This window comes from Bombina bombina, chromosome 1 (genome assembly GCF_027579735.1).
Source record: "Bombina bombina isolate aBomBom1 chromosome 1, aBomBom1.pri, whole genome shotgun sequence".
In the NCBI taxonomy this organism is placed as follows: Eukaryota; Metazoa; Chordata; class Amphibia; order Anura; family Bombinatoridae; genus Bombina; species Bombina bombina.
The window spans coordinates 179605292-179629267 of NC_069499.1; the positions used below are offsets into that span (position 1 = coordinate 179605292).

Sequence of the window (23976 nt, forward strand, 5' to 3'; positions counted from 1 at the left end):
TGGTATTTTAGTACAATAAATATCTATACTTAATACCTGTTTCTCTTGTAAGGTGTATCCAGTCCATGGATCATTCATTACTTGTGGGATATTCTCCTTCCCAACAGGAAGTTGCAAGAGGACACCCACAGCAGAGCTGCTATATAGCTCCTCCCCTAACTGCCATATCCAGTCATTCTCTTGCAACTCTCAACAAAGATGGAGGTAGTAAGAGGCAAGTGGTGAAATATAGTTAGTTTTTGTCTTCAATCAAAAGTTTATTATTTTTAAATGGTACCGGAGTTGTACTATTTTATGGAAAAAAACAGTGTTATATAGCGCTAAGGTCTAAAAACTTATCCAAGCCTCTCCCTAACCACCTCTCCAAATGGCTATGTAGAAAACAGGGTATCAAAATATTAAATGAGAGGGCGCTAAAAGCAAGAATAAATACCACACTTAATCTCTAAAAAATTATAGGTTTAATAAAAATAATTATACATATATATAACAAGTAAAAATTCTAACATCAAAAAATTGAAGGGACGTCTCCCTATAAAAAATTAATCTTAAAAATACCACCAATATAATCCAAAAAAAATTAATTGTTAAAATTTCATTTATCATCCATTTGTATAAGGACCATAGAGTATAGTCAAATCGATGTAGGCCACTGGTAATTGCAATAAAATTAATCCGCAAATGTTCAGGGACCAGCAGTTGGTAGTGATCCAAAAAATGATTAACAATGTTGCATAACAATTTTAGTCACTTTGTGGCAGTTCTAAATAGATAAGTGCCTAAAGTTTAAAGACAGTGTTCCACCTTTTATATGCAATTATCGAAGATACTTGTGTATATATTAAGAAGGGCGCTCCAGGGCGTCTTACCGTTTTCTTCTGTCGGCTAAAGCAGGCCGCTCAGCTTTTGTGGTAAAGGTTCACCCGTGGTGATTAAGTGACGTTCAAGCTTCCAGGTAAACTCCCACTCAGGTTTAACCGTCTCACAGCAGAGCGGCTTGCTGTGAGACGGTTAAACCTGAGTGGGAGTTTACCTGGAAGCTTGAACGTCACTTAATCACCACGGGTGAACCTTTACCACAAAATCTGAGCGGCCTGCTTTTAGCCGACAGAAGAAAACGGTAAGACGCCCTGGAGCGCCCTTCTTAATATATACACAAGTATCTTCGATAATTGCATATAAAAGGTGGAACACTGTCTTTAAACTTTAGGCACTTATCTATTTAAGAACTGCCACAAAGTGACTAAAATTGTTATGCAACATTGTTAATCATTTTTTGGATCACTACCAACTGCTGGTCCCTGAACATTTGCGGATTAATTTTATTGCAATTACCAGTGGCCTACATCGATTTGACTATACTCTATGGTCCTTATACAAACGGATGATAAATGAAATTTTAACAATTCATTTTTTTTGGATTATATTGGTGGTATTTTTAAGATTAATTTTTTATAGGGAGACGTCCCTTCAATTTTTTGATGTTAGAATTTTTACTTGTTATATATATGTATAATTATTTTTATTAAACCTATAATTTTTTAGAGATTAAGTGTGGTATTTATTCTTGCTTTTAGCGCCCTCTCATTTTATATTTTGATACCTTGTACTATTTTATCTCAGGCAGCATTTAGAAGAAGAATCTGCCTGCGTTTTCTATGATCTTAGCAGAAGTAACTAAGATCCACTGCTGTTCTCACATATGTCTGAGGAGTGAGGTAACTTCAGAGGGAGAATGGCGTGCAGGTTATCCTGCAATAAGGTATGTGCAGTTTTAAGTTTTTCTAGGGATGGAATTGCTAGAAAATGCTGCTGATACCGGATTAATGTAAGTTAAGCCTAAATACAGTGATTTAATAGCGACTAGTATCAGGCTTACTATTAGAGATATATACTCTTATAAATGTGCAATATAAAACGTTTGCTGGCATGTTTAATCGTTTTTATATATGCTTTGGTGATAAAAACTTATTGGGGCCTAGTTTTTTCCACATGGCTGGCTTGATTTTTTGCCTAGAAACAGTTTCCTGAGGCTTTCCACTGTTGTAGTATGAGTGGAAGGGCCTATTTTAGCGCTTTTTTGCGCAGTTAAAATTACAGACAGAGACATTCAGCTTCCCTCAGCAGTCCCCTGCATGCTATAGGACATCTCTGAAGGGCTTTAAAGGCTTCAAAAGTCGTTTATTGAGGAAGGTAGGACCACAGCTGAGCTGTGGCAGTTGTGACTGTTTAAAAAACGTTTATTTCTTTTTTTTTATCCGTTTTTTGCATTAAGGGGTTAATCATCCATTTGCAAGTGGGTGCAATGCTCTGCTAACCTATTACATACACTGTAAAAATTTCGTTTGAATTACTGCCTTTTTTCACTGTTTTTCAAATTTTTACAAAATTTGATTCTCTTAAAGGCACAGTACTGTTTTTTTATATTTGCTTGTTAACTTGATTTAAAGTGTTTTCCAAGCTTGCTAGTCTGTATAAACATGTCTGACATAGAGGAAACTCCTTGTTCATTATGTTTTAAAAGCCATGGTGGAACCCCCATATGAGAATGTGTACTAAATGTATTGATTTCACTTTAAATAATAAAGATCAGCTTTTATCTTTAAAAAAATTATCACCAGAGGATTCTGACCAGGGGGAAGTTATGCCGACTAACTCTCCCCACGTGTCAGACCCTTTGACTCCCGCTCAAGGGACTCACGCTCAAATGGCGCCAAGTACATCAAGGACGCCCATAGCGATTACTTTACAAGACATGGCGGCAGTCATGGATAATACACTGTCAGCGGTATTAGCCAGACTACCTGGAATTTAGAGGAAAGTGGTGATAGCTCTGGTGTTAGGCGTAATACAGAGCATACAGACGCTTTAAGAGCTATGTCTGACACTGCCTCACAATATGCAGAAGCTGAGGAAGGAGAGCTTCAGTCTGTGGGTGATATCTCTGACTCAGGGAAACCTGATTCTGATATTTCTACTTTTAAATTTAAGCTTGAGAACCTCTGTGTTTTGCTTAGGGAGGTGTTAGCTGCTCTGAATGACTGTGACACATTTGCAGTGCCAGAGAAATTGTGTAGACAGGATAAATACTTTGCAGTGCTGGTGTGTACTTAGATTTTTTCAATACCTAAAAGGTTTACAGAAATTATTAATAAAGAGTGGGATAGACCCGGTGTGCCGTTTTTCCCCCCCTCCTATTTTTAGAAAAATGTTTCCCATAGACGCCACCACACGGGACTTATGGCAAACGGTCCCTAAGGTGGAGGGAGCAGTTTCTACTTTAGCAAAAGCGGTACTACTATCCCTGTCGAGGACAGTTGTGCTTTTTCAGATCCTATGGATAAAAATTAGAGGGTTACCTTAAGAAAATGTTTATTCACAAGGTTTTATCCTGCAGCCCCTTGCATGCATTGCTCCTGTCACTGCTGCTGCGGCGTTCTGGTTTGAGTCTCTGGAAGAGGCTTTACAGACAACGACTCCTTTGGAGGGACATACTTAACAAGCTTAGAGCACTTAAGCTAGCTAATTCTTTTGTTTCTGATGCCATTGTTCATTTGACTAAACTAACGGCTAAGAATCTGGATTTGCCATCCAGGCGCGTAGGGCGCTATGGCTCAAATCTTGGTCAGCTGACGTGACTTCAAAGTCTAAACTACTTAAACATTCCCTTCAAGGGGTAGACCCTATTCGGGCCTGGTTTGAAGGAAATTATTGCTGACATTACTGGAGGTAAAGGTCATGCCCTTCCTCAGGACAGGTCCAGATCAAGGGCCAAACAGTCTAATTTCCATGCCTTTCGAAACTTCAAGGCAAGTGCAGCATCAACTTCCTCTGCTACAAAACAAGAGGGAACTTTTGCTCTGTCCAAGACGGCCTGGAAACCTAACCAGTCCTGGCACAAAGGCAAGCAGGCCAAAAGCCTGCTGCTGCCTCTAAGACAGCATGAAGGAATGGCCCCCTATACGGTAACGGATCTAGTAGGGGGCAGACTTTCTCTCTTCGCCCAGGCGTGGGCAAGAGATGTTCAGGATCCCTGGGCGTTGGAGATTATATCTCATGGGTATCTTCTGGACTTCAAGGCTTCTCCTCCACAAGGGAGATTTCACCTTTCACGATTATCTGTCAACCAGATAAAGAAAGAGGCATTCTTACACTGTGTGCATGACCTCCTAGTTATGGGAGTGATCCATCCAGTTCCAAAGGAGGAACAGGGATTTTACTCAAATCTGTTTGTGGTTCCCAAAAAAGAGGGAACCTTCAGACCAATCTTGAACTAAAGATCTTAAACAATTCCTCAGAGTTCCATCATTCAAAATGGAAACCTATTCGACCATCCTATCTATGATCCAGCAGGCTCAATATATGACTACGGTGGATCTAAAGGATGCTTACCTTCATATTCCGATACACAAAAGATCATCATCGGTTCCTTAGGTTTGCCTTTCTGGACAGGCATTACCAGTTTTGTGGCTCTTCCCTTCGGGTTAGCTACAGCCCCAAGAATTTTTACAAAGGTTCTGGGGTCGCTTCTGGCGGTCCTAAGGCCGCGGGACTTAGTAGTGGCCCCTTATGTAGACGACATCCTGTTACAGGCGTCAAATTTCCAAATGGCCAAGTCCCATACAGACATAGTTCTGGCATTTTTGAGGTTGCACGGGTGGAAAGTGAACGAGGAAAAGAGTTCTCTGTCCCCACTCACAAGAGTCTCCTTCCTAGGGACTCTGATAGATTCTGTAGAAATAAAAATTTACCTGACGGAGTCCAGGTTATCAAAACTTCTAAATTCTTGCAGTGTTTTCCATTCTATTCCGCGCCCTTCGGTGGCTCAGTGCATGGAGGTAATCAGCTTAATGGTAGCGGCAATGAACATAGTTCCGTTTGCGCGCCTACATCTCAGACCGCTGCAACTATGCATGCTCAGTCAGTGGAATGGGGATTACACAGATTTGTCCCCTCTACTAAATCTGGATCAAGAGATTCTCTTCTCTGGTGGCTATCTCGGGTCCATCTGTCCAAAGGTATGACCTTTCGCAGGCCAGATTGGACAATTGTAACGACAAATGCCAGCCTTCTAGGTTGGGGTGCAGTCTGGAACTCCCTGAAGGCTCAGGGATCGTGGACTTTGTCCTTTCGCAGGCCAGATTGGACAATTGTAATGACAAATGCCAGCCTTCTAGGTTGGGGTGCAGTCTCGAACTCCCTGAAGGCTCAGGGATCGTGGAGTTCCTTAGCGATGTTAGAAGTCTCCAAAATAATTCGCTGGGCAGAGAAACACTCTTGCTACCTATCAGCGATCCATATCCCAGGTGTAGAGAACTGGGAGGCGGAATTTCTAAGTTGTCAGACTTTTCATCCGGGGGAGTGGGAACTCCATCCGGAGGTGTTTGCTCAATTGATTCATCGTTGGGGCAAACCAGAACTGAATCTCATGGCATCTCGCCAGAACGCCAAGCTTCCACCGTTTCCTCTGCTCCCTCGACTGATTGCCAGAATCAAGCAGGAGAGAGCATCAATGATTTTGATAGCGCCTGCATGGCCACGCAGGACCTGGTATGCAGACCTAGTGGACATGTCAGGACATGTCATCCTTTCCACCTTGGACTCTGCCTTTGAGACAAGACCTTCTACTTCAAGGTCCTTTCAATTATCCAAATCTAATTTCTTTGAGATTGACTGCATTGAGATTGAACGCTTGATTTTATCAAAGCCTGGCTTCTCCGAGTCTGTCATTGATACCTTAATACAGGCACGAAAGCCTGTTACCAGGAAAATCTACCATAAGATATGGCGTAAATATCTTTATTGGTGTGAATCCAAGAGTTACTCATTGAGTAAGATTAGGATTCCCAGTATATTATCTTTTCTCCAAGAGGGTTTGGAGAAAGGATTATCAGCTAGTTCTTTGAAGGGACAGATCTCTGCACTGTCTATTCTTTTGCACAAGCGTCTGTCGGATGTTCCAGACGTTCAGGCGTTGGTTAGAATCAAGCCTGTGTTTAAACCTGTTGCTCCCCCATGGAGCTTAAATTTGGTTCTTAAAGTTCTTCAAGGGGTTCCGTTTGAACCTCTTCATTCCATAGATATCAAGCTTTTATCTTGGAAAGTTCTCTTTTTGATGGCTATTTCCTCGGCTCATAGAGTCTCCGAGTTATCTGCTTTACAATGTGATTCTCCTTATCTGATCTTCCATGCAGATAAGGTAGTTCTGCGTACAAAACCTGGGTTTTTGCCTAAGGTGGTATCCACTAAGAATATCAATCAAGAGATTTTTGTTCCATCATTGTGTCCTAATCCTTCTTCAAAGAAGGAACGTCTTTTACATAATCTGGACGTGGTTCATGCTTTAAAGTTTTACTTACAAGCTACTAAGGATTTTCGTCAAACATCTGCAGTTAGGGGAGGAGCTAGATAGCAGCTCTGCTGTGGGTGTCCTCTTGCAACTTCCTGTTGGGAAGGAGAATATCCCACAAATAATGGATGATCCGTGGACTGGATTCACCACAAGAGAAATAAATTTATCAGGTAAGCATAAATTGTGTTTTCCTTCATTTGCTCTCCTTCCACAAGTCTTTGCTTGTATCAAACAGGAGAAAGCATCTTTAATTCTTATAGCTCCTGCATGGCCTCGCAGGATCTGGTTTGCGAACCTGGTGTGGATGTGCTCTCTTTCACCTTGGAGGATACCTCTGAGGAAGGACCTTCTACTTCAGGGGCTTTCCTACATCCAAACCTGGTTTCTCTGAAGCTGACTTCTTGGAGATTGTATGCCTAGCTCTGTCTAGACATGGTTTTTCTGAAGTGGTCATTGATACTATGCTTAAGGCCTTTAAACCTGTTACTCAAGAGATTTACCATATGGTATCACGTAAATACCTTTTTTTTGTTCTCCTGGAGGCGGGTGAGGATTCCCCGCATTTTTTCTTTTCTTCAGGATCGCCTGGAGAAAGGTTTGTCAGTCTGTACTCTGAAGGGTCAGATTTCTGCACTGTCTATTCTTTTGCACAAACGTCTGGCAGATTTGCCAGACGTTCAAGCTTTTGTTAAGACCCTGGTCAGGATCAGGCCTGTCTTTAAACCTGTTGCTCCTCCTTGGAGCCTTAATCTTGTTCTTAAAGTTTTGCAGATGGCTCTTTTTCAGCCGCAGCATGTTGCTTATATAATATTGTTATCTTGACGGTTTTGTTTCTTCTTGCTATTTCTTCCGCTCGCAGAGTTTCTGAGTTTTCGGCTCCGCAATGTGGTTCCCTGTACCTTATTTTTCATGTAGATAAGGCGGTCCTTCGTACTGAATTGGGTTTTCTCCCTAAGGTGGTGTTGGATCGAAACATTAATCAGGAAATGGTTGTTCCTTCTTTTTGTCCTACTCCTTCTTCTCATAAGGAATGTCTTTTGCATGACCTGGATGTTGTGCATGCTCTAAAATTTTACCTACAAGCTACTAAAGATTTTCGGCAATCTTCTGCACTGTTTGTTGTTTTCTCTGGAAAGCGTAAGGGTCAGAAGGCCAATTTTACTATTCTTTCCCTCTGGTTAAGAAGTATTAGTTTTGCTTATGAGACTGCTGGACAGCAGCCTCTTGAGAGAATTACAGCTCATTCTACTAGGGCAGTCTCCTCATCTTGGGCTTTCAAAAATGAAGCTTCTGTGGAACAAATTTGCAAGGCGGCAACATGGTCCTCTAAGCATAGTTTTTCCAAATTCTACAAATTTGATACTTTTGCCTCAGCTGAGGCCTTGGAGAAAGGTTCTTCAAGCGGCGGTGCCTTCTGTTTAGGTCCTCCTCCCTTGCTCTCTCTTTTCATTCCGTGTCCTCTAGCTTGGGTATTGGTTCCCACTAGTAATTGGAATGACTTTGTGGACTCTCCATGGCATAGGAAAGAAAACCAAATTGATGCTTACCTGATAAATGTTTTCTTTCCGGGCATGGAGAGTCCACGACCCTGCCCTCTTTTTAAATTATAATTCGGCAGTTTTTTTGAGTAAACCTCAGGCACCTCTATACCCTTGTGTTTCTTCTTTTTCCATTTTCCTTTGGCTGAATGACTGGGGATTATGGGTAAGGGAAGTTACACTTAACAGCTTTGCTGGGGTGCTCTTTGCTGCCTCCTGCTGGCCAGGAGTTGAATATCCCACTAGTAATTGGAATGATGTTGTCTACTCTCCATGCCCGAAAAGAAATGTATCAGGTAAGCATAAATTTGTTTTCTTTACGGTGAATGAGTGATTAGTGAGAGGCTGAAGTATGCACAAACTTATGATTACAAGATACAAGCAGCTTCTGCGCTAATGCATTCTTGTGATACAGCTTTGTTGCTCCCAAGCTTTTATAGGCAAGTGCCTTACTTTGAATAGTGTATCAATGACTTTTTTGTAGACCATATAGATGCTTATAAAGGTCAGACAGATAACTCAACTGGGAGCAGACCAGGCATCTCAAGCAAGAACATACATTTTTTTTTAAACCATCCTTTAAGGGGCTACAAATACAGAAAATATTCTAAATCTACCTTTTGATTTGTAGTGTTTGCAGGTGACAGAATTTACTTTTTAATCTCCTAGGCAGCATGGAACAAAGCACATTTTTTTATACAAAAGAAAGAAGTTTGAATATTGCTTTAACATAGATGGCACTGCTGTTTTTACGGCAGAAGGAAGGAGTTCACTTTGTGGAGGAGTGTCAATGGTGATATTATATGAATACAATTTAGGGTGATTATGCCCAACATTGGGGCTCATTTTCAGTGACATGGTTAGTGAGCCAACAAAATTAGGTAGGACTCCACAAACCTCTAAATTTTGCGTTTGACATAAAAACAGTTTATTTCTGTCCCTCAGCTGCGAACGTAAGCAGCAGTTAATTCCCGTTTTTACTTGCCTTGTGACGTAAATAACTGGCTTTAATTGTTTTGGAGCAACTGATTGGAAGGATCTGCCAAACCTTACCAAGTATTTCCATATCGTAAGTATTTTGCCTCCTGGAATGTAGATAACTGAATAGAAGCTCATTAACCCTTTCAATAGTGGAAATTTCAGAGAAAAACCAAAATAAAGGAGAATTTTTAAACAGAAATAGAGCCTTTTTAAAAAAAATAATAATAATAATTTATTTATTAAAATTATATATACAGGTGGCCCTCGGTTTACGCCGGTTCAATTTGCGCCGTTTCAGAATAAAAATCTTTTTTCCAGTCATGTGTCTGCTATTGAAAAGCTTTGGAAAGCAAAGTGCACTCATTAAAATAGTCAGTAGGTGGAGCTGTCTGCTTGTTTTGCAGCAACTATGTTATGCAACTTAACAGCCTGAAATTGATCTGTGTACACAGAGTAGACATTAGCTATCGAGCAACACTTCCTATTATCTTCCTGTCCAGCTGCTTGAGGTGAGGGTGCCTAACTGCTTATTAATCACTGCAGATTGAAATGCATAGAATATGTGCAGACCCAATATTATCTAACATGCTAACAATGCAGAGAACTGATTGCAGAAAAATACAAGTAAAAAAACGTTTTTGTTCATTAAACGTAGTTTGATGATGATGCAGTCTGTTGTGTGATTATTTAATTAGGTGCTGTTAGCAAATGTTTTTGTTCATTAAACTTAGTTTGACGATGATACAATCTATATTAGGTTTATAATGCTGTTTAGCATTTAAAGTCTTCATTTCAAAGCTTTAAAAATAATGTATTTGGTGTTAGTTATGACAATTTTGAGAGGGGCCTGGAACCTAACCCCCTCACTTCCCTTTGACTTACATTATAAACTGGGTTTCAATTTACAACCATTCCTCCTGGAACCTAACTCCGGCGTAAACTGAGGGCTACCTGTATATTGTTTAAGTAGACAACCCAAGGTATATGCCAACATTTTACTAACAAATGCAATCATATTTAAAATAAAAAAATAAAAAAAATTACACAATTGATTGTAAAAGTTTAAATGGGATCCTTTTTGTTCAGAAATAGCAGACATGCATGACTTTGCCATTGCTTTTTGGTGATTAAAAGGCTGCTATTTGCAGATGCACACCACACTTCTAATACTCCCTGAAATGAAGAGGTTAATCATGTGGCTTGTAAGGTTAATATTGGCTCTAATGTAAATATTACCCTCTTACCTGACACTTCTCACCTCACTGATCTTTACCAAGCAGCTCTCTCCCCCACTCCTCACCACCATCTTAGATACTTGCAAGGCAGTATGCAGTTTAGGGCTTTTCATTTCCCTTGGATGCAGCATTATTAATGTTCATAACTCTTTTATACCTATTCATTTTGTGCATAATAAACATTGTGCTGCTTATTTAAGAAATGTTACCTAAAAATTTACTTTTTTAATCTGTTGAGGCTATGTAAAGTATAAAAATAAAAACTATTAATTATCCAATTTTATGGTTACTTAAGGGTTAATTGCTTGACCCCAAGTGACTGTCTCTCTTGTGAACTGTTAATGTTTAACATTTTGCCTAATAAGTTGTTTCACTTTTTTCCACAACAAATAATTTATGGGGGTAACGGGTTTCTCACTGAAATAATTACCAGCTCAGCACAGGGGTCTTAAATGACTCAGCAGCAAAGGGGTTAAAGCTCTCTGCATCTTAATTACTAAAATTGTGCACAAATAAGGATTAAAAGGTTTCAAGGTAATCTCTTTCCTGCTTGATAAAAATATTAGCAAGTTGTAGGGGAATGGTGGTTTCCAGTACACAGTGAGTGGATCATGGTAATATTTTTTTTCTTCGTATTCAATAGATCAAGTTACAATTGAAGAAATTACACCACTTGTACCTCCACAATCTGGAGACAAAGCTCATGAAGACCACACAAGCTACTTCCTAGAAGCCTTGTTGAAATACATGGTGATTCAGGTAATTTTCCCAGGTACTTGTGTAAGTTAGTTGTAAAAGTCTAGTGTAATTTAAAGAATTTTTCTCTTGTAAGATGTATCGAGTCCACGGATTCATCCATACTTGTGGGATATTCTCCTTCCCTACAGGAAGTGGCAGAGAGAGCACCCACAGCAGAGCTGTCTATATAGCTCCTCCCTTAGCTCCACCCCCAGTCATTCTCTCTGCCTGCTTAACTGCTAGGAAGGGCAAAGTGAGTGTGGTGACAAAAATGTTAGTTTTTATTTTCTCAAGCAAAAGTTTATTTTAAATGGTACCGGTGTTTACTATTTACTCTCTGGCAGAAAAGGCTGTAAAGAGTTTTTTTTCCCCACAAATCGTTCCTAAAGGGCAGGTAGGCGCCACAGCAGAACTGTGGCAAGGTGCTGAACGTTGTTTTACCGGTTTTGAAGTTTTTTCAATCCGGTTTTTACATTAAGGGGTTAATTGTTTATTTGCATAGTTGTGCAAAGTTACTAAGGCTTTATGATGCTACTGTAAAAATTTTGTTGTGTTTACTGCTTTTTTTTACACTGTTTTGCAGAGTTTGTGCAGCTTTTTTTTTCTTAAAGGCACAGTACCGTTTTTGTTTAAAGTATTATTTACTTTGATTAAAGTGTTTTCCAAGCTTGCTTGTTACATTACTAGCCTGTTTAACATGTCTGACACCAAGGAGAATCCTTGTTCTATGTGTTTAGAAGCCATTGTGGAACCCCCTCTTAGAATGTGTCCCACTTGCACTGATATGTCTATAAATTATAAAGAGCATATTTTAGCACTTAAAAATATTGCAATAGATGATTCTCAGTTAGAAGGAAATGAGGGTTTAGCATCTAGCTCTCCCCAAGTGTCACAACCAGTAACGCCCGCACAAGTGACGCCAAGTACCTCTAGTGCGTCAAATTCATTTACTTTACAAGACATGCCCACAGTTATGAATAAAACCCTCACAGAGGTTTTCTCTAAACTGCCTGGTTTACAAGGAAAGCGTGTCAGCTCTGGGTTAAGAGCAAATGCTGAGCCGTCTGACGCTTTAGTAGCCGTATCCGATATACCCTTACAATGTTCTGAAGTAGGGGTAAGGGATTTGTTATCTGAGGGAGAGATTTCTGATTCAGGAAAGACGCTCCCTCAGACAGATTCTGATATTACGGCCTTTAAATTTAAGCTTGAACACCATCGCTTATTGCTCAAGGAGGTATTGGCTACTCTAGACGATTGTGACCCTATAGTGGTCCCAGAGAAATTGTGTAAAATGGACAGATACTTAGAGGTTCCTGTTTACACTGATGTTTTTCCAGTCCCTAAGAGGATTGTGACTATAGTTACTAAGGAGTGGGATAGACCAGGTATTCCATTCGCTCCCCCTCCTGTTTTTAAGAAAATGTTTCCCATATTTGACACCATACAGGACTCGTGGCAGACTGTTCCTAAGGTGGAGGGAGCTATTTCTATTATTGCTAAGCGTACAACTATACCTATCGAAGACAGTTGTGCTTTCAAAGATCCTATGGATAAAAAATTAGAGGGTCTCCTAAAGAAAATTTTTGTTCATCAAGGTTTTCTTCTCCAACCTATTGCATGCATTGTTCTTGTAACTACTGCAGCTGCTTTCTGGTTTGAGGCTCTAGGAGAGGCTCTCCAGGTGGAGACTCCATTAGAGGATATTATGGATAGAATTAAGGCCCTTAAGTTGGCTAATTCTTTCATTACAGATGCTGCTTTCCAAATGGCTAAATTAGCGGCAAAGAATTCAGGTTTTGCTATTTTAGCACGCAGGTCGTTATGGCTTAAGTCCTGGTCTGCTGATGTGTCATCAAAATCTAAATTGTTGAACATCCCTTTCAAAGGAAAGACCCTATTCGGGCCTGCACTGAAAGAAATTATTTCAGACATCACTGGGAAAGGCCATGCCCTCCCTCAGGATAAAACAAATAAAATGAGGACCAAACAAAATAATTTTCGTTCCTTTCGGAACTTCAAGGGTGGTCCCGCTTCAGCTTCCCCTGTAGCAAAGCAAGAGGGGAATTCTGTCCAATCCAAGTCAGTCTGGAGACCTAACCAGGCTTGGAACAAAGGTAAACAGGCCAAGAAGCCTGCTGCTGCCTCTAAGACAGCATGAAGGGGTAGCCCCCGATCGGGGACCGGATCTAGTAGGGGGCAGACTCTCTCTCTTTGCTCAGGCAAGATATTTTCACGATTCCTGGGCTTTAGAAATTGTGTCCCAAGGATATCTTCTGGACTTCAAAGACTCCCTCAAGGGGGAGATTTCAAATTTCTCAATTGTCTGCAAACCAGACAAAGAGAGAGGCGTTCTTACACTGTGTAGATAGAAGACCTACATACCATGGGAGTGATTCGCCCAGTTCCAAGAGCGGAACAAGGGCTAGGTTTTTACTCCAACCTGTTTGTGATTCCCAAAAAAGAGGGAACTTTCAGATCAATCTTGGATCTCAAAATTCTAAACAAATTCCTCAGAGTACCATCTTTCAAGATGGAGACTATTCGGACTATTCTTCCTCTGATCCAGGAGGGTCAATATATGACTACCGTGGACTTAAAGGATGCGTATCTACACATCCCTATTCACAGAGATCATCATCAATTCCTCAGATGGCCACGGCTCCCAGAATTTTCACAAAGGTGCTAGGGTCCCTTTTGGCGGTTCTAAGACCGCGGGGTATAGTAGTGGCGCCTTATCTAGACGGCATCTTTATTCAGGCGTCGACTTTCCAGCTAGCCAAGTCTCACACGTACATCGTGTTGGCTTTTCTTAGATCTCACGGGTGGAAGGTGAACATAAAAAAGAGTTCTCTCGTCCCTCTCACAAGAGTTTCCTTCCTAGGGACTCTGATAGACTCGGTGGAAATGAAAATATTTCTGATGGAGGTCAGAAAATCAAAACTTTTAATCACTTGCCGAGCTCTTCATTCCATTCCTCGGCCATCAGTGGCTCAGTGTATGGAGGTAATCGGACTTATGGTAGCGGCAATGGACATAGTTCCTTATGCCCACCTACACCTCAGACCACTGCAACTATGCATGCTCTAACAGTGGAATGGGGATTATGCAGATTTATCTCCTCAACTGCATCTGGACCGAGAGACCAGAGATTCTCTTCTCTGGTGGTTGTTTCAGGGAATATGTTTCCGCAGGCCAGAGTGGCTCATAGTAACGACAGATGCCAGCCTGCTAGGCTGGGGTGCAGTCTGGAAATCCCTGAAAGCACAGGGCTTATGGTCTCGGGAGGAATCTCTCCTCCCGATAAACATTCTAGTACTGAGAGCGATATTCAATGCGCTTCAGACGTGGCCTCAGCTAGCTGCGGCCAAATTAATCAGATTTCAGTCGGACAACATCACGACTGTAGCCTATATCAATCATCAAGGAGGAACACGGAGTTCTCTAGCGATGATGGAGGTAACCAAAATTATCCGATGGGCAGAGGATCACTCTTGCCATCTCACAGGAATCTATATCCCAGGGGTAGAGAACTGGGAGGCGGATTTCCTAAGTCGTCAGACTTTTCATCCGGGGAGTGGGAGCTCCATCCGGAGGTATTTGCCCAGCTGACTCAGCTATGGGGCACACCAGAATTGGATCTGATGGCGTCCCGACAGAACGCCAAACTTCCTCGTTACGGGTCCAGGTCCCGGGATCCCCAGGCGGTACTGATAAATGCTCTAGCAGTGCCCTGGTCCTTCAATCTGGCTTATGTATTTCCACCGTTTCCTCTCCTCCCACGTCTGGTTGCCAGAATCAAGCAGGAGAGAGCTTCGGTGATTCTGATAGCGCCTGCGTGGCCACGCAGGACTTGGTATGCAGACCTGGTGGACATCTGTCATCTGTTCCACCGTGGACTTTGCCAATGAGGCAGGACCTTCTAATCCAAGGTCTGTTCAAGCATCCAAATCTAATTTCTCTGCGTCTGACTGCTTGGAGATTGAACGCCTGATTCTATCAAAGCGTGGTTTCTCTGAGTCGGTCATTGATACCCTGATTCAGGCTAGAAAGCCTGTCACCAGGAAAATCATAAGATTTGGCGCAAATATCTTTGTTGGTGTGAATTCAAGGTTTACTCATGGAGTAAGATTAGGATTCCTAGAATTTTTATCTTTTCTCCAAGAAGGATTGAAGAAGGGATTATCAGATAGTTCCTTAAAGGGACAAATATCTGCTTTGTCTATTCTTTTACACAAACGTCTGGCAGATGTCCCAGACGTTCAAGCGTTTAGTCAGGCCTTGGTCAGGATCAAGCCTGTATTTAAACCTGTTGCTCCCCGCCATGGAGCCTAAACTTGGTTCTTAAAGTTCTTCAAGGGGTTCCGTTTGAACCTATGCATTCCATAGATATTAAGCTTCTATCTTGGAAAGTTTTGTTTTTAGTAGCTATCTCTTCGGCTCGAAGAGTTTCTGAGTTATCTGCTTTACAGTGTGACTCACCTTATCTTATTTTCCATGCAGATAAGGTGGTTTTACGTACCAAACCTGGATTCCTTCCTAAGGTTGTTTCTAATAGGAATATCAATCAGGAAATTGTTGTTCCTTCGCTGTGTCCTAATCCTTCTTCAAAGAAGGAACGTCTGTTGCACAATCTTGATGTGGTTCGTGCTTTAAAGTTCTACTTACAAGCAACCAAATTTTTCCGTCAAACATCTTCATAGTTTGTTGTCTATTCTGGTAAGCGGAGAGGTCAAAAGGCTACGGCTACCTCTCTTTCTTTTTGGCTGAAAAGCATCATCCGTATGGCTTATGAGACTGCTGGCCAGCAGCCTCCTGAAAGAATTACTGCTCATTCTACTAGAGCAGTGGCTTCCACATGGGCTTTTAAAAATGAGGCTTCTGTTGAACAGATTTGTAAGGCGGCGACTTGGTCTTCGCTTCATACTTTTTCCAAATTTTACAAATTCGATTCTTTTGCTTCTTCGGAGGCTATTTTTGGGAGAAAGGTTCTACAAGCAGTGATGCCTTCCGTTTAAGGAACCTGTCTTGTCCCTCCCTTCATCCGTGTCCTAAAGCTTTGGTATTGGTATCCCACAAGTATGGATGAATCCGTGGACTCGATACATCTTACTAGAGAAAACAGAATTTATGCTTACCTGATAAATTTCTTTCTCTTGTGATGTATCGAGTCTACGTCCCTAAGACAGGTAGTATACTTTTATTTAAAAAAAACTTCAGTCACCACTGCACCCTATAGTTTCTCTTTTTCTTCCTAGCCTTCGGTCGAATGACTGGGGGGGGGAGCTAAGGGAGGAGCTATATAGACAGCTCTGCTGTGGGTGCTCTCTCTTCCACTTCCTGTAGGGAAGGAGAATATCCCACAAGTATGGATGAATCCGTGGACTCGATACATCAAAAGAGAAAGAAATTTATCAGGTAACCATAAATTCTGTTTTTTTTCACAGATTTTACTTTTTTGAAATTAATCACCCTCTCCTTTCTCTCAGGATTATGTTAATATCATTTATAGCATGTTAAATACATTTATTTTGTAAGGATGTGAGAGTTCACAAGTCCAATACTTAATGGATTCAACTCCTGGCCACTAGGAAGAGGCAAAGATTTCCCAAGCCTCCGTAAGTATTTCATGTCTCTCACCTCACTGATTAACCAGTTTAATCTTTGCCTCCCAGAAGGTGGGAGAAGACTAGATATGTTCCAGCTTCTTTGTAGAAAGAAAGACAGATTTGAGGCCCGTATTCACCTCACAGAGCTGCTACAGTAAGACGGGGGGGGGGGATAATGGAATATAGGGTAGTGACAAAATTGCTCTTGGGGATAGAGTTAGTCTCAAGCCTGCCACAGGTGGCATTCCTCTGCTATGACGTACTAAGCACTGCATGGGAAAACAGTGCAGGAAACAGTCATGCTGCAAAGGTAAGACCAGTAGATTGGGTGCAACACAGGTAAGTACTGTTTCACTATTTGCCCTCATTTCAGTCCACAGGCTACTAGCAGGTACACATTGACTGTTTACAATCAGGGGGCAAGGTTTCTTTCATAGAGGTGGTGAAAGTTCACAATCCATTAATCATGGGAATTACCTTCCCTACCACATGGAGAAGACAAAGATTCCCAAACCCCAAGACCTCTATATAACCCCTCCCACCTCACACATACCTCCGTCTTTACATTGCTTACGCTTGAGGTGGTTGAAAGGAAGATGTGCATGAGTTTTTTTTTCAGAGAGAGGGTTTTTCAGTGTTTTTTGAGTTCCAGTTTCCCCTCAGTGTGCAGTGCTTGTTAGAGGGATGTAGATGGGGTATTGTTTGATTCTTTTATTTACCTCATGGGAATTTCTTCATAAACTTTCCATTATCGGTCGCAGGACTTGTCTGTTGCCTCCCATTATGGATCTACAATATACTCCTATTCCATAGCCTCTACTGATATGGTCCTGGAACATAATCCTGGTTTAATATTCCCCTTATAGTTAGTTTGTGCGCAGCAGTTATTTGGGTGCCTTGTTTTGTTTTTTTGCGAGCTGACCTTTGGATTTGCACACGTCGGATTAGTGTCAGTTAGGTTAGCGCACGCTCCATAATTTCCATTAGGGGTATTTTTCGCTGTCTCTCGTCGTGTTAGCGCATGCTCGTCGGCTTTTAGCGTGCTTTTTCCCCTTTTTAGCAATCTATTGTTTTCATGCACGGGATGTTGTTTTCCTTCTCGTTTTGATAGTTCGCTTTTGTGCACATTATTACTTAAGCTACTTAGGAGGGGGTAAGTTTTTCATTCCTCAAGATCTTATTTTAGGGGATTATAATTCTTTGTTCATTATTTTATGCTATAATGGAGCCTTCTGATTCAGTTCCTATTTCTTCCCCAGAAACTGAGTCCCCTGATCACCTTTCTAGTAATACGTGTGCTTACTGTAAGAAAGCTGAAGTACGTTCCTCAGCTCATTTATGTAACTCATGTTTAAGTTTGTTAATGCAATTTAGAGCAATCTATTGTTGGTTCTGTAGGTAATAATGCTCCTTCTGTTTCTTCATTACAGGAGAAAGCTGAGGAACTTTCACCCAAATTGTATCTGAAGCTATGGCTGCTCTCCCGCCTGCAAACAAGCGTTTAAGCTCAGTGCTGGTTTCTCCTTCTACCAGTAGTATGTGCCCTGGGGCCAGGGATACTGGTATGTCTTCATAGGGTAAAGTTACTTCTGCTGATGAGGAATCTTCATCTGATGTTAAAGGGTCAGAAAACCCAAACATTTTCTTTCTTGATTCAGATACAGAATACAATTTTAAACAACTTTTTAATTTAGTTCTATTATCTAATTTTCTCTTGGTATCATTTGTTGAAGAAGCAGCAATGCACTACTGGTTTCTAACTGAACACATGGGTGAGCCAATGACAATTGGTATTATTATGCAGCCACTAATCAGGAGCTAGAACCTAGGTTCTTTGCTGCTCCTGAGCTTACCTAGATAAACCTTTCAGCAAAGGATAACAAGAAAACAAAGCAAATTAAATAATAGAAGTAAATTGGAAAGATGTTTAAAATTTTTCCAGTTTGTGACAATCTTTTAAGTTTACTTATGAATGCTAATTCTTTGATTTGTGATGCTGTTTTTGATATTATGAAAATTAATGTAAAAAGTATGTCTTTGGCAGTTCTTGCCAGGAGAGCGAGCTTTAAGGCTTAAATCCTGGCCTGCTGATATGGTGTCTAAATCTAGATTATCTCTTTCCTTTCAGGGTAAGAAATAGTTTGGTTCAGATTTAGATTCTATTATTTCTTCTGTTATTTTGGGGTAAACTGGTCTTTCTGCCTCAGGATAAGGTTTCTAAAGGTGAGATTTTAACCATTTCCATAACTTTCGCCAGAATAAGGAACGAATGAGTAAAGTTTCCTTTGATCAAAAGCAAAGTACTTCTGGTTCAGTTTAGAGGCCCAGTGCTAACTGCAATAAGTCTAAGCAGGCTAAAAAACTACTCCTGCTACTAAAAATCAATGAAGGTGTGGACCCCGATCCAGTGTTTCTGGTAGGGGTTAGGTTAAGTTTTTCTTTAGAAGTTAAGTTTCAGTCTGTCCTAATTCTTTGGCTTCTGCTCAAGTTTATTTAGGAATACCAGATAGAATTAAGAATAGACACTCTCAGAGAGAAGTTTTTTATGTTCTATGTACTAACTTTTATTTTAAAGTTTCAGGTTTTTGCTTCTAAAGATCCTGTCAATTGTATTGAGGTTTCCAAGGTAAATTCTGAGTCTCTGTGCAACATTCAATGCTCTTTGGGTTTAGCCTCTGTTGAAAAGAAAGTTTATTTTCCTCTTGCAGTAAGACAGGGTCACAGTAGTTACTTATGTCATCCATATGATGGGAAATCTTTTTTCTTGGCGAATAAGGGTAATGGTTTTCATTCCCTGCTTGCTAAAGAACAATTGTCGTCTAGTTTTGGTAATTCTCATTCTAGGGATGATCATCTCGGAAATTAATTTTTACAGTCCTCAGTTTTGTCACCTAGAGGAGTTGTTTCTACTTCAGAATGTGTTCAAACAGATATTGAACAAAATTCTTAGGCACTTGGTAAGTTTCAGGGTCCCTTACATAGTATTAGTAGTTCTACTACTTCTCTTCCAGGTCAGTTGCCACTTCATGGGCTTTTAAGAATGAGGACTCTGTTGATCACATTTGTTAAAGTGATGGTAAACTATCGCAAGCTCCAACAAGCGATTGTTTGCATAACCAAAATATAAATGCACTTTCATTCATCAAAACTCATATGCAATTATTTACTTTTTATATGCTCCAAAATCAGGTCCGTTCCTCCGCCCGTACAATTGCCGCCATAGATTTTCCAAATCACATGTTTTCAACGTTTAATGAGAATCCAGGCCAGTCGGCGACTGTAAAGCACACTTACATGCCCATGGTTAGCTACGCGCATCCACTAGAAATTGGATCTCAGACTGATCGTCTGAAAACATGTCAGTGTGAGCAGTGCAATTTTTCATTCATTATACGTGCAACATAGTGTCTATAGACACTTGCTTAGATTATAATCTCTTATAGTGTTTCAGTACGTATGATCTCTTTGATCCAAAGCGCTGCGATGACAAGGATACAATAAATATTATACTTTGTATACTATGTATTGTATGAAGTATTTAACGCAAAGAGGATTGTGAAGAACGATATGGCCATCTCATGACGTAGAGAGCTAGTGGTTCCGCTCTCTTCTAAGGCTCATTCACAAATCAGGAAGTAATCCCAGGGGCAGAGCAAGGAGCGATAACGCTCAGTAAGTAAAATACTAATTTTAAAATAAACGTTAGATTTTTTTATTTTTTTTTAAAGATAGCGACTTAGGTGATAGACTTCAGTAACAAGATTTTGCTTTCAAATTGCACTAAATTTACAATCACTTTAAGCAGCTACTTGGTCTTTGCATACTTTTACAAAATTTTGATGTTTCTGCTTCCTCTGAAGTATTGTTTGATAGAACGGTGCTTCAAGCAGTTGTTTCAGTTTGATTCTTGCCTTTTTTTTTAAAAAAAGATTTTTTTTTTTTATTGGGATTGTGGATTTATTCTCTCAGTTAAAAATGTTTTTTTTTTAAATCCCTCCCTTTATGTTAATAATTGTGGACTCCACAACTTGGGTGTTTGTTTCCTGCCTAATGGATTGTGGACTCTCTCACCACTTTTATGAAAGAAAACATTAATTATTGCTTATCTGATAAATGTGTTTCTTTCATGGTGGTGAGAGTCCACAAGACCCCACCCTTTATTATTAAGGGTTTTGTTACTCTTTTAGTGCAGATTTTTTCCCTGCTTCTTTTTTTGGCTCTTGCTCTTTTTCTTACCTCACTTCTGCTTGGCTATGCATTAGACTGAGGATTGTATGAGGGGTTATATAGAACTCTTGGGGTTTGAGGATCCTTGCCTCCTCCAAGTGGTAAGAGTAATGGATTGTGGACTCATCACCATGAAAAAAATGAATTTATCAGGTAAGCATAAATGATGTTTTTATCAGTTATACCACATTTATTTAGGATATGGGACTGTTCATTCAGGGCACATATAAGGTCTATGGAGACTACAGTTATCCAATGTTAAGTTTTACTTATATTGGTGTATGCAAATTTAAGAAGCTGTCTTTCGGCTCAGCACATAGTGCATTCTGCTTTTGGCTCCTCTTGCCTGAAGGCTATTAATACGTGCACATCTGTCATTTAAGAGTTTGGGGTTTTCTATATTTGTTCTGTTACTGGATTTATCTTTCACGGTTTTCTACTTTTTTTTTTTTTTTTTCTACTTGTATGCTCTTTAAGTTCTCGGTCTTTAAAGGGAACCTTAACTCTTTATCTACATGCCATTTAAATTTGTGGTGTTTAACATTACTGTATCTTACATTTTTGTGCAATTTACTCTTGCCTGTATAAACCTTTGCCATTTAACATGGAGAAATCTGTCCACAATTTTATTCCTTTAGATATTAGATCCTCTCTGATTCTACGTTTCAGTGTGCCAAACAGCAGTGGTTATTCCTCCAGCTCAGCTGTGCAACTCTTGTATGGATCACTTGTTGTATGCTAACTTTCTGCAATTTCTCATACCAACAAGCTTCTGTCATTTCTTCAACAGCATAGTTGGAGAATTTGGGCTTGATTTGTCAAGCCGTTCTCGTTCCTCGACTGCAGGTTCTTACAAGAGAACCTGCAGTCAGGATTGATCAAGCATTGGTCATCAGACTGCTTCCCTACCCTCTTCTCCACCTCTTAAATGGAGAATTTCAATCTCTACAGTCTCGTCTGACAGGAAAATTGACAGCTCCTGTCTGTGCGTGATTGGCTGTGCGCGGGCATGAGGTGGGATTGCAGCCGAGCGCAAAATAGCACTCGTTTGTAATGTTAAATTCCTGCAGAGATTGTCTTTGGTTTTTTTTTTTCTACCATTGTCTGGTCCCCTGTGTCATGTGACTAGTATACGTATACCCTTTGAGCTCGTGCACATGCTCAGTAGGATCTTGTTCCGCAGAAAGTGTGTATACAATAAGATTGTGCAAACTTTGATAATGGAAGTAAATTGGAAAGTGTCTTAAAACTGCATGCACTTTCTAAATCATAAAAGTTTATTTTGACTTGAGTGTTCCTCTTCTCGTCTATTCAGTTCTTAGTTCCACAGAAGGATCAGAAGGCTTCTGCCGTTACTCTAGCTTCATAGTTAAAATTTTTGATCCATAAGACTTATTTGGTGGGTAAGTCTCCTCCAAAACCTATTACTGCTTATTCTACCTGATCAGTTTCTACTTCCTGGGCTTTTAATAATGAGACTTCAGTAGAACAAATTTGTAAGGCTGCAATATGGTCATCCCTGCACACTATTACTAAATTATATCACTTTTATGTTTTTGCTTCTTTCTAGGAAAGTCCAACAGGCTGCAGTGTCTGGAAATTAGGTACCTTTCTTCATTTTTATCCCACCCTCATTACTCGTGCAGTACTCAGCTTGGGTGTTTTGGACTCTCACCACCTTATGAAAGAAAAATTTATGCTTACCTGATAAATTCATATATTTCGAGGTGGTGAGAGTCCCCAATTTATATGTAATTTCTTTGGCCTCATTTCCCTGTTTCTGCCCTTTCCTACCTTGTTTTCTATTTACCTCTTTTTGGCTACACATTAAACTGGTTAATCAGTGAGGTGGGAGGGAAGGAATACTCTTGGAGTTGAATCTTATGGACTCTCACCACCAGGAAAGCATAAATTTGTTTTTTTCCCTCTTATGGTTTTATTACAATGCAAGTCACAATAGTAGTCAGTGGATATTGGACCTCTAACTACTGGAGTAGGTTGAAACACCTCCTTAGAATTTGAGGGCGTCTGTACCCCCTTCATAAGGGCTTGACAAATTTGATTCTTAAGAGGTAAACATTTTTGGACAATCATATGATAAATATTTATATCTATCCTTTAGCTGCTATGTTTTTACTGGCATTCAAGTGGTTAATTACAACATTGATATAATTTAATTTTACAAGGACAGCTCAACTCAGACAAAATGAAAATCCACCTGATTGTTGAACTCCTATGGGAGTAATTAATGAGGGAGATGCTACTTTTGAATGCAGTCTGACACTGGCCAAGGACAGCTTTAAGTGAACCCAGGTGGTAAACTTTTAATCCCAAGGTCTCCTATCTGCATTTAGTAATATTTTAACTTTTTTATTTTTTAAATAATTTTTTTTACACTCGAAGTGTCCTAACCTCCTTGCTCCCCTCCGTACTCTACTCCGTACTCTACTGTCCCCTCCCCGCAAACTCGACAATCCTGTAGTTTTGTCATTGTTTGTTTGGCGTAGTATAGAGGTTTCGGTTTTTACTGGTAACCCCAAAAATGTAATTCATGATTTGGATAGAACATATACAATTTTAAACATCTTTCAAATTTACTTTTATTATTAAATAAGCTTCATTCTCTTGTTATCCTTTGCTGAAGGAGCAGTATTATTGTGCTAGCTGAGCACATCTAGCTAGCCAAGCTCAATAGCCAAATGTATGTTCTTTTTCATTTATGGTAATTGGGGTGGCAAGTGAAAGTTAATGAGTGAATTTTAAATATAAATTCACACTCCTTTTGCAGCATAGACAAACACACATTTTGGGCTATGTGCTAAAAATATTATATATCCTACAATATTCCTCTAGGGGTGTAAGCACACCATTAGTGCTTAGATTGTTACTTCTGAGAGGGTAAACGGGTAGAGAGAGAGAGAGAGATTGGAGAGGAAAAGTAAAAGTGTAGAAGAAGATAGCTTTACGATAGAGTGGAGAGAAAAAAAAAAAGAGTAAAAAGATATGAGCGAGGGAAACAAAGAGTAAAAAGAGAATATATGCCCTGAGAGATGATGGAGAGGGTAAAAAGAGGGACTGAAGATTTGAGGGAGGGGAGAAAGATAGTTAAGAGAGAGAAGGAAGAGATTATTATTAAAAGTAAATCTCCAGGTCTGCTATGACCTTCCATGGACTGTTAGCACTCTCTCTCTCTCCACTCTCTCACTTCAACAACTTCCTATTTCTATCAAGCTGTTGCCTTACCTAGAACCAACCACCAAGTTGATGTTGCTAACTGCTATGCACTTATTTATGTT

The 23976-nt window shown here is 40.1% G+C and overlaps 1 protein-coding gene across 9 annotated transcripts in view; it reads left to right on the forward strand.

Moving 5' to 3' along the window:
- Positions 1-23976, forward strand: part of RALGAPA1 (Ral GTPase activating protein catalytic subunit alpha 1) — a 1007748-nt gene that overhangs the window by 244540 nt on the left and 739232 nt on the right. For all 9 annotated transcript variants that reach the window (XM_053697738.1, XM_053697739.1, XM_053697743.1 and 6 more), the window contains exon 7: positions 10750-10865. In XM_053697738.1, the coding sequence (XP_053553713.1) occupies positions 10750-10865 (116 nt within the window). The remainder of the gene's footprint in view (positions 1-10749; positions 10866-23976) is intronic.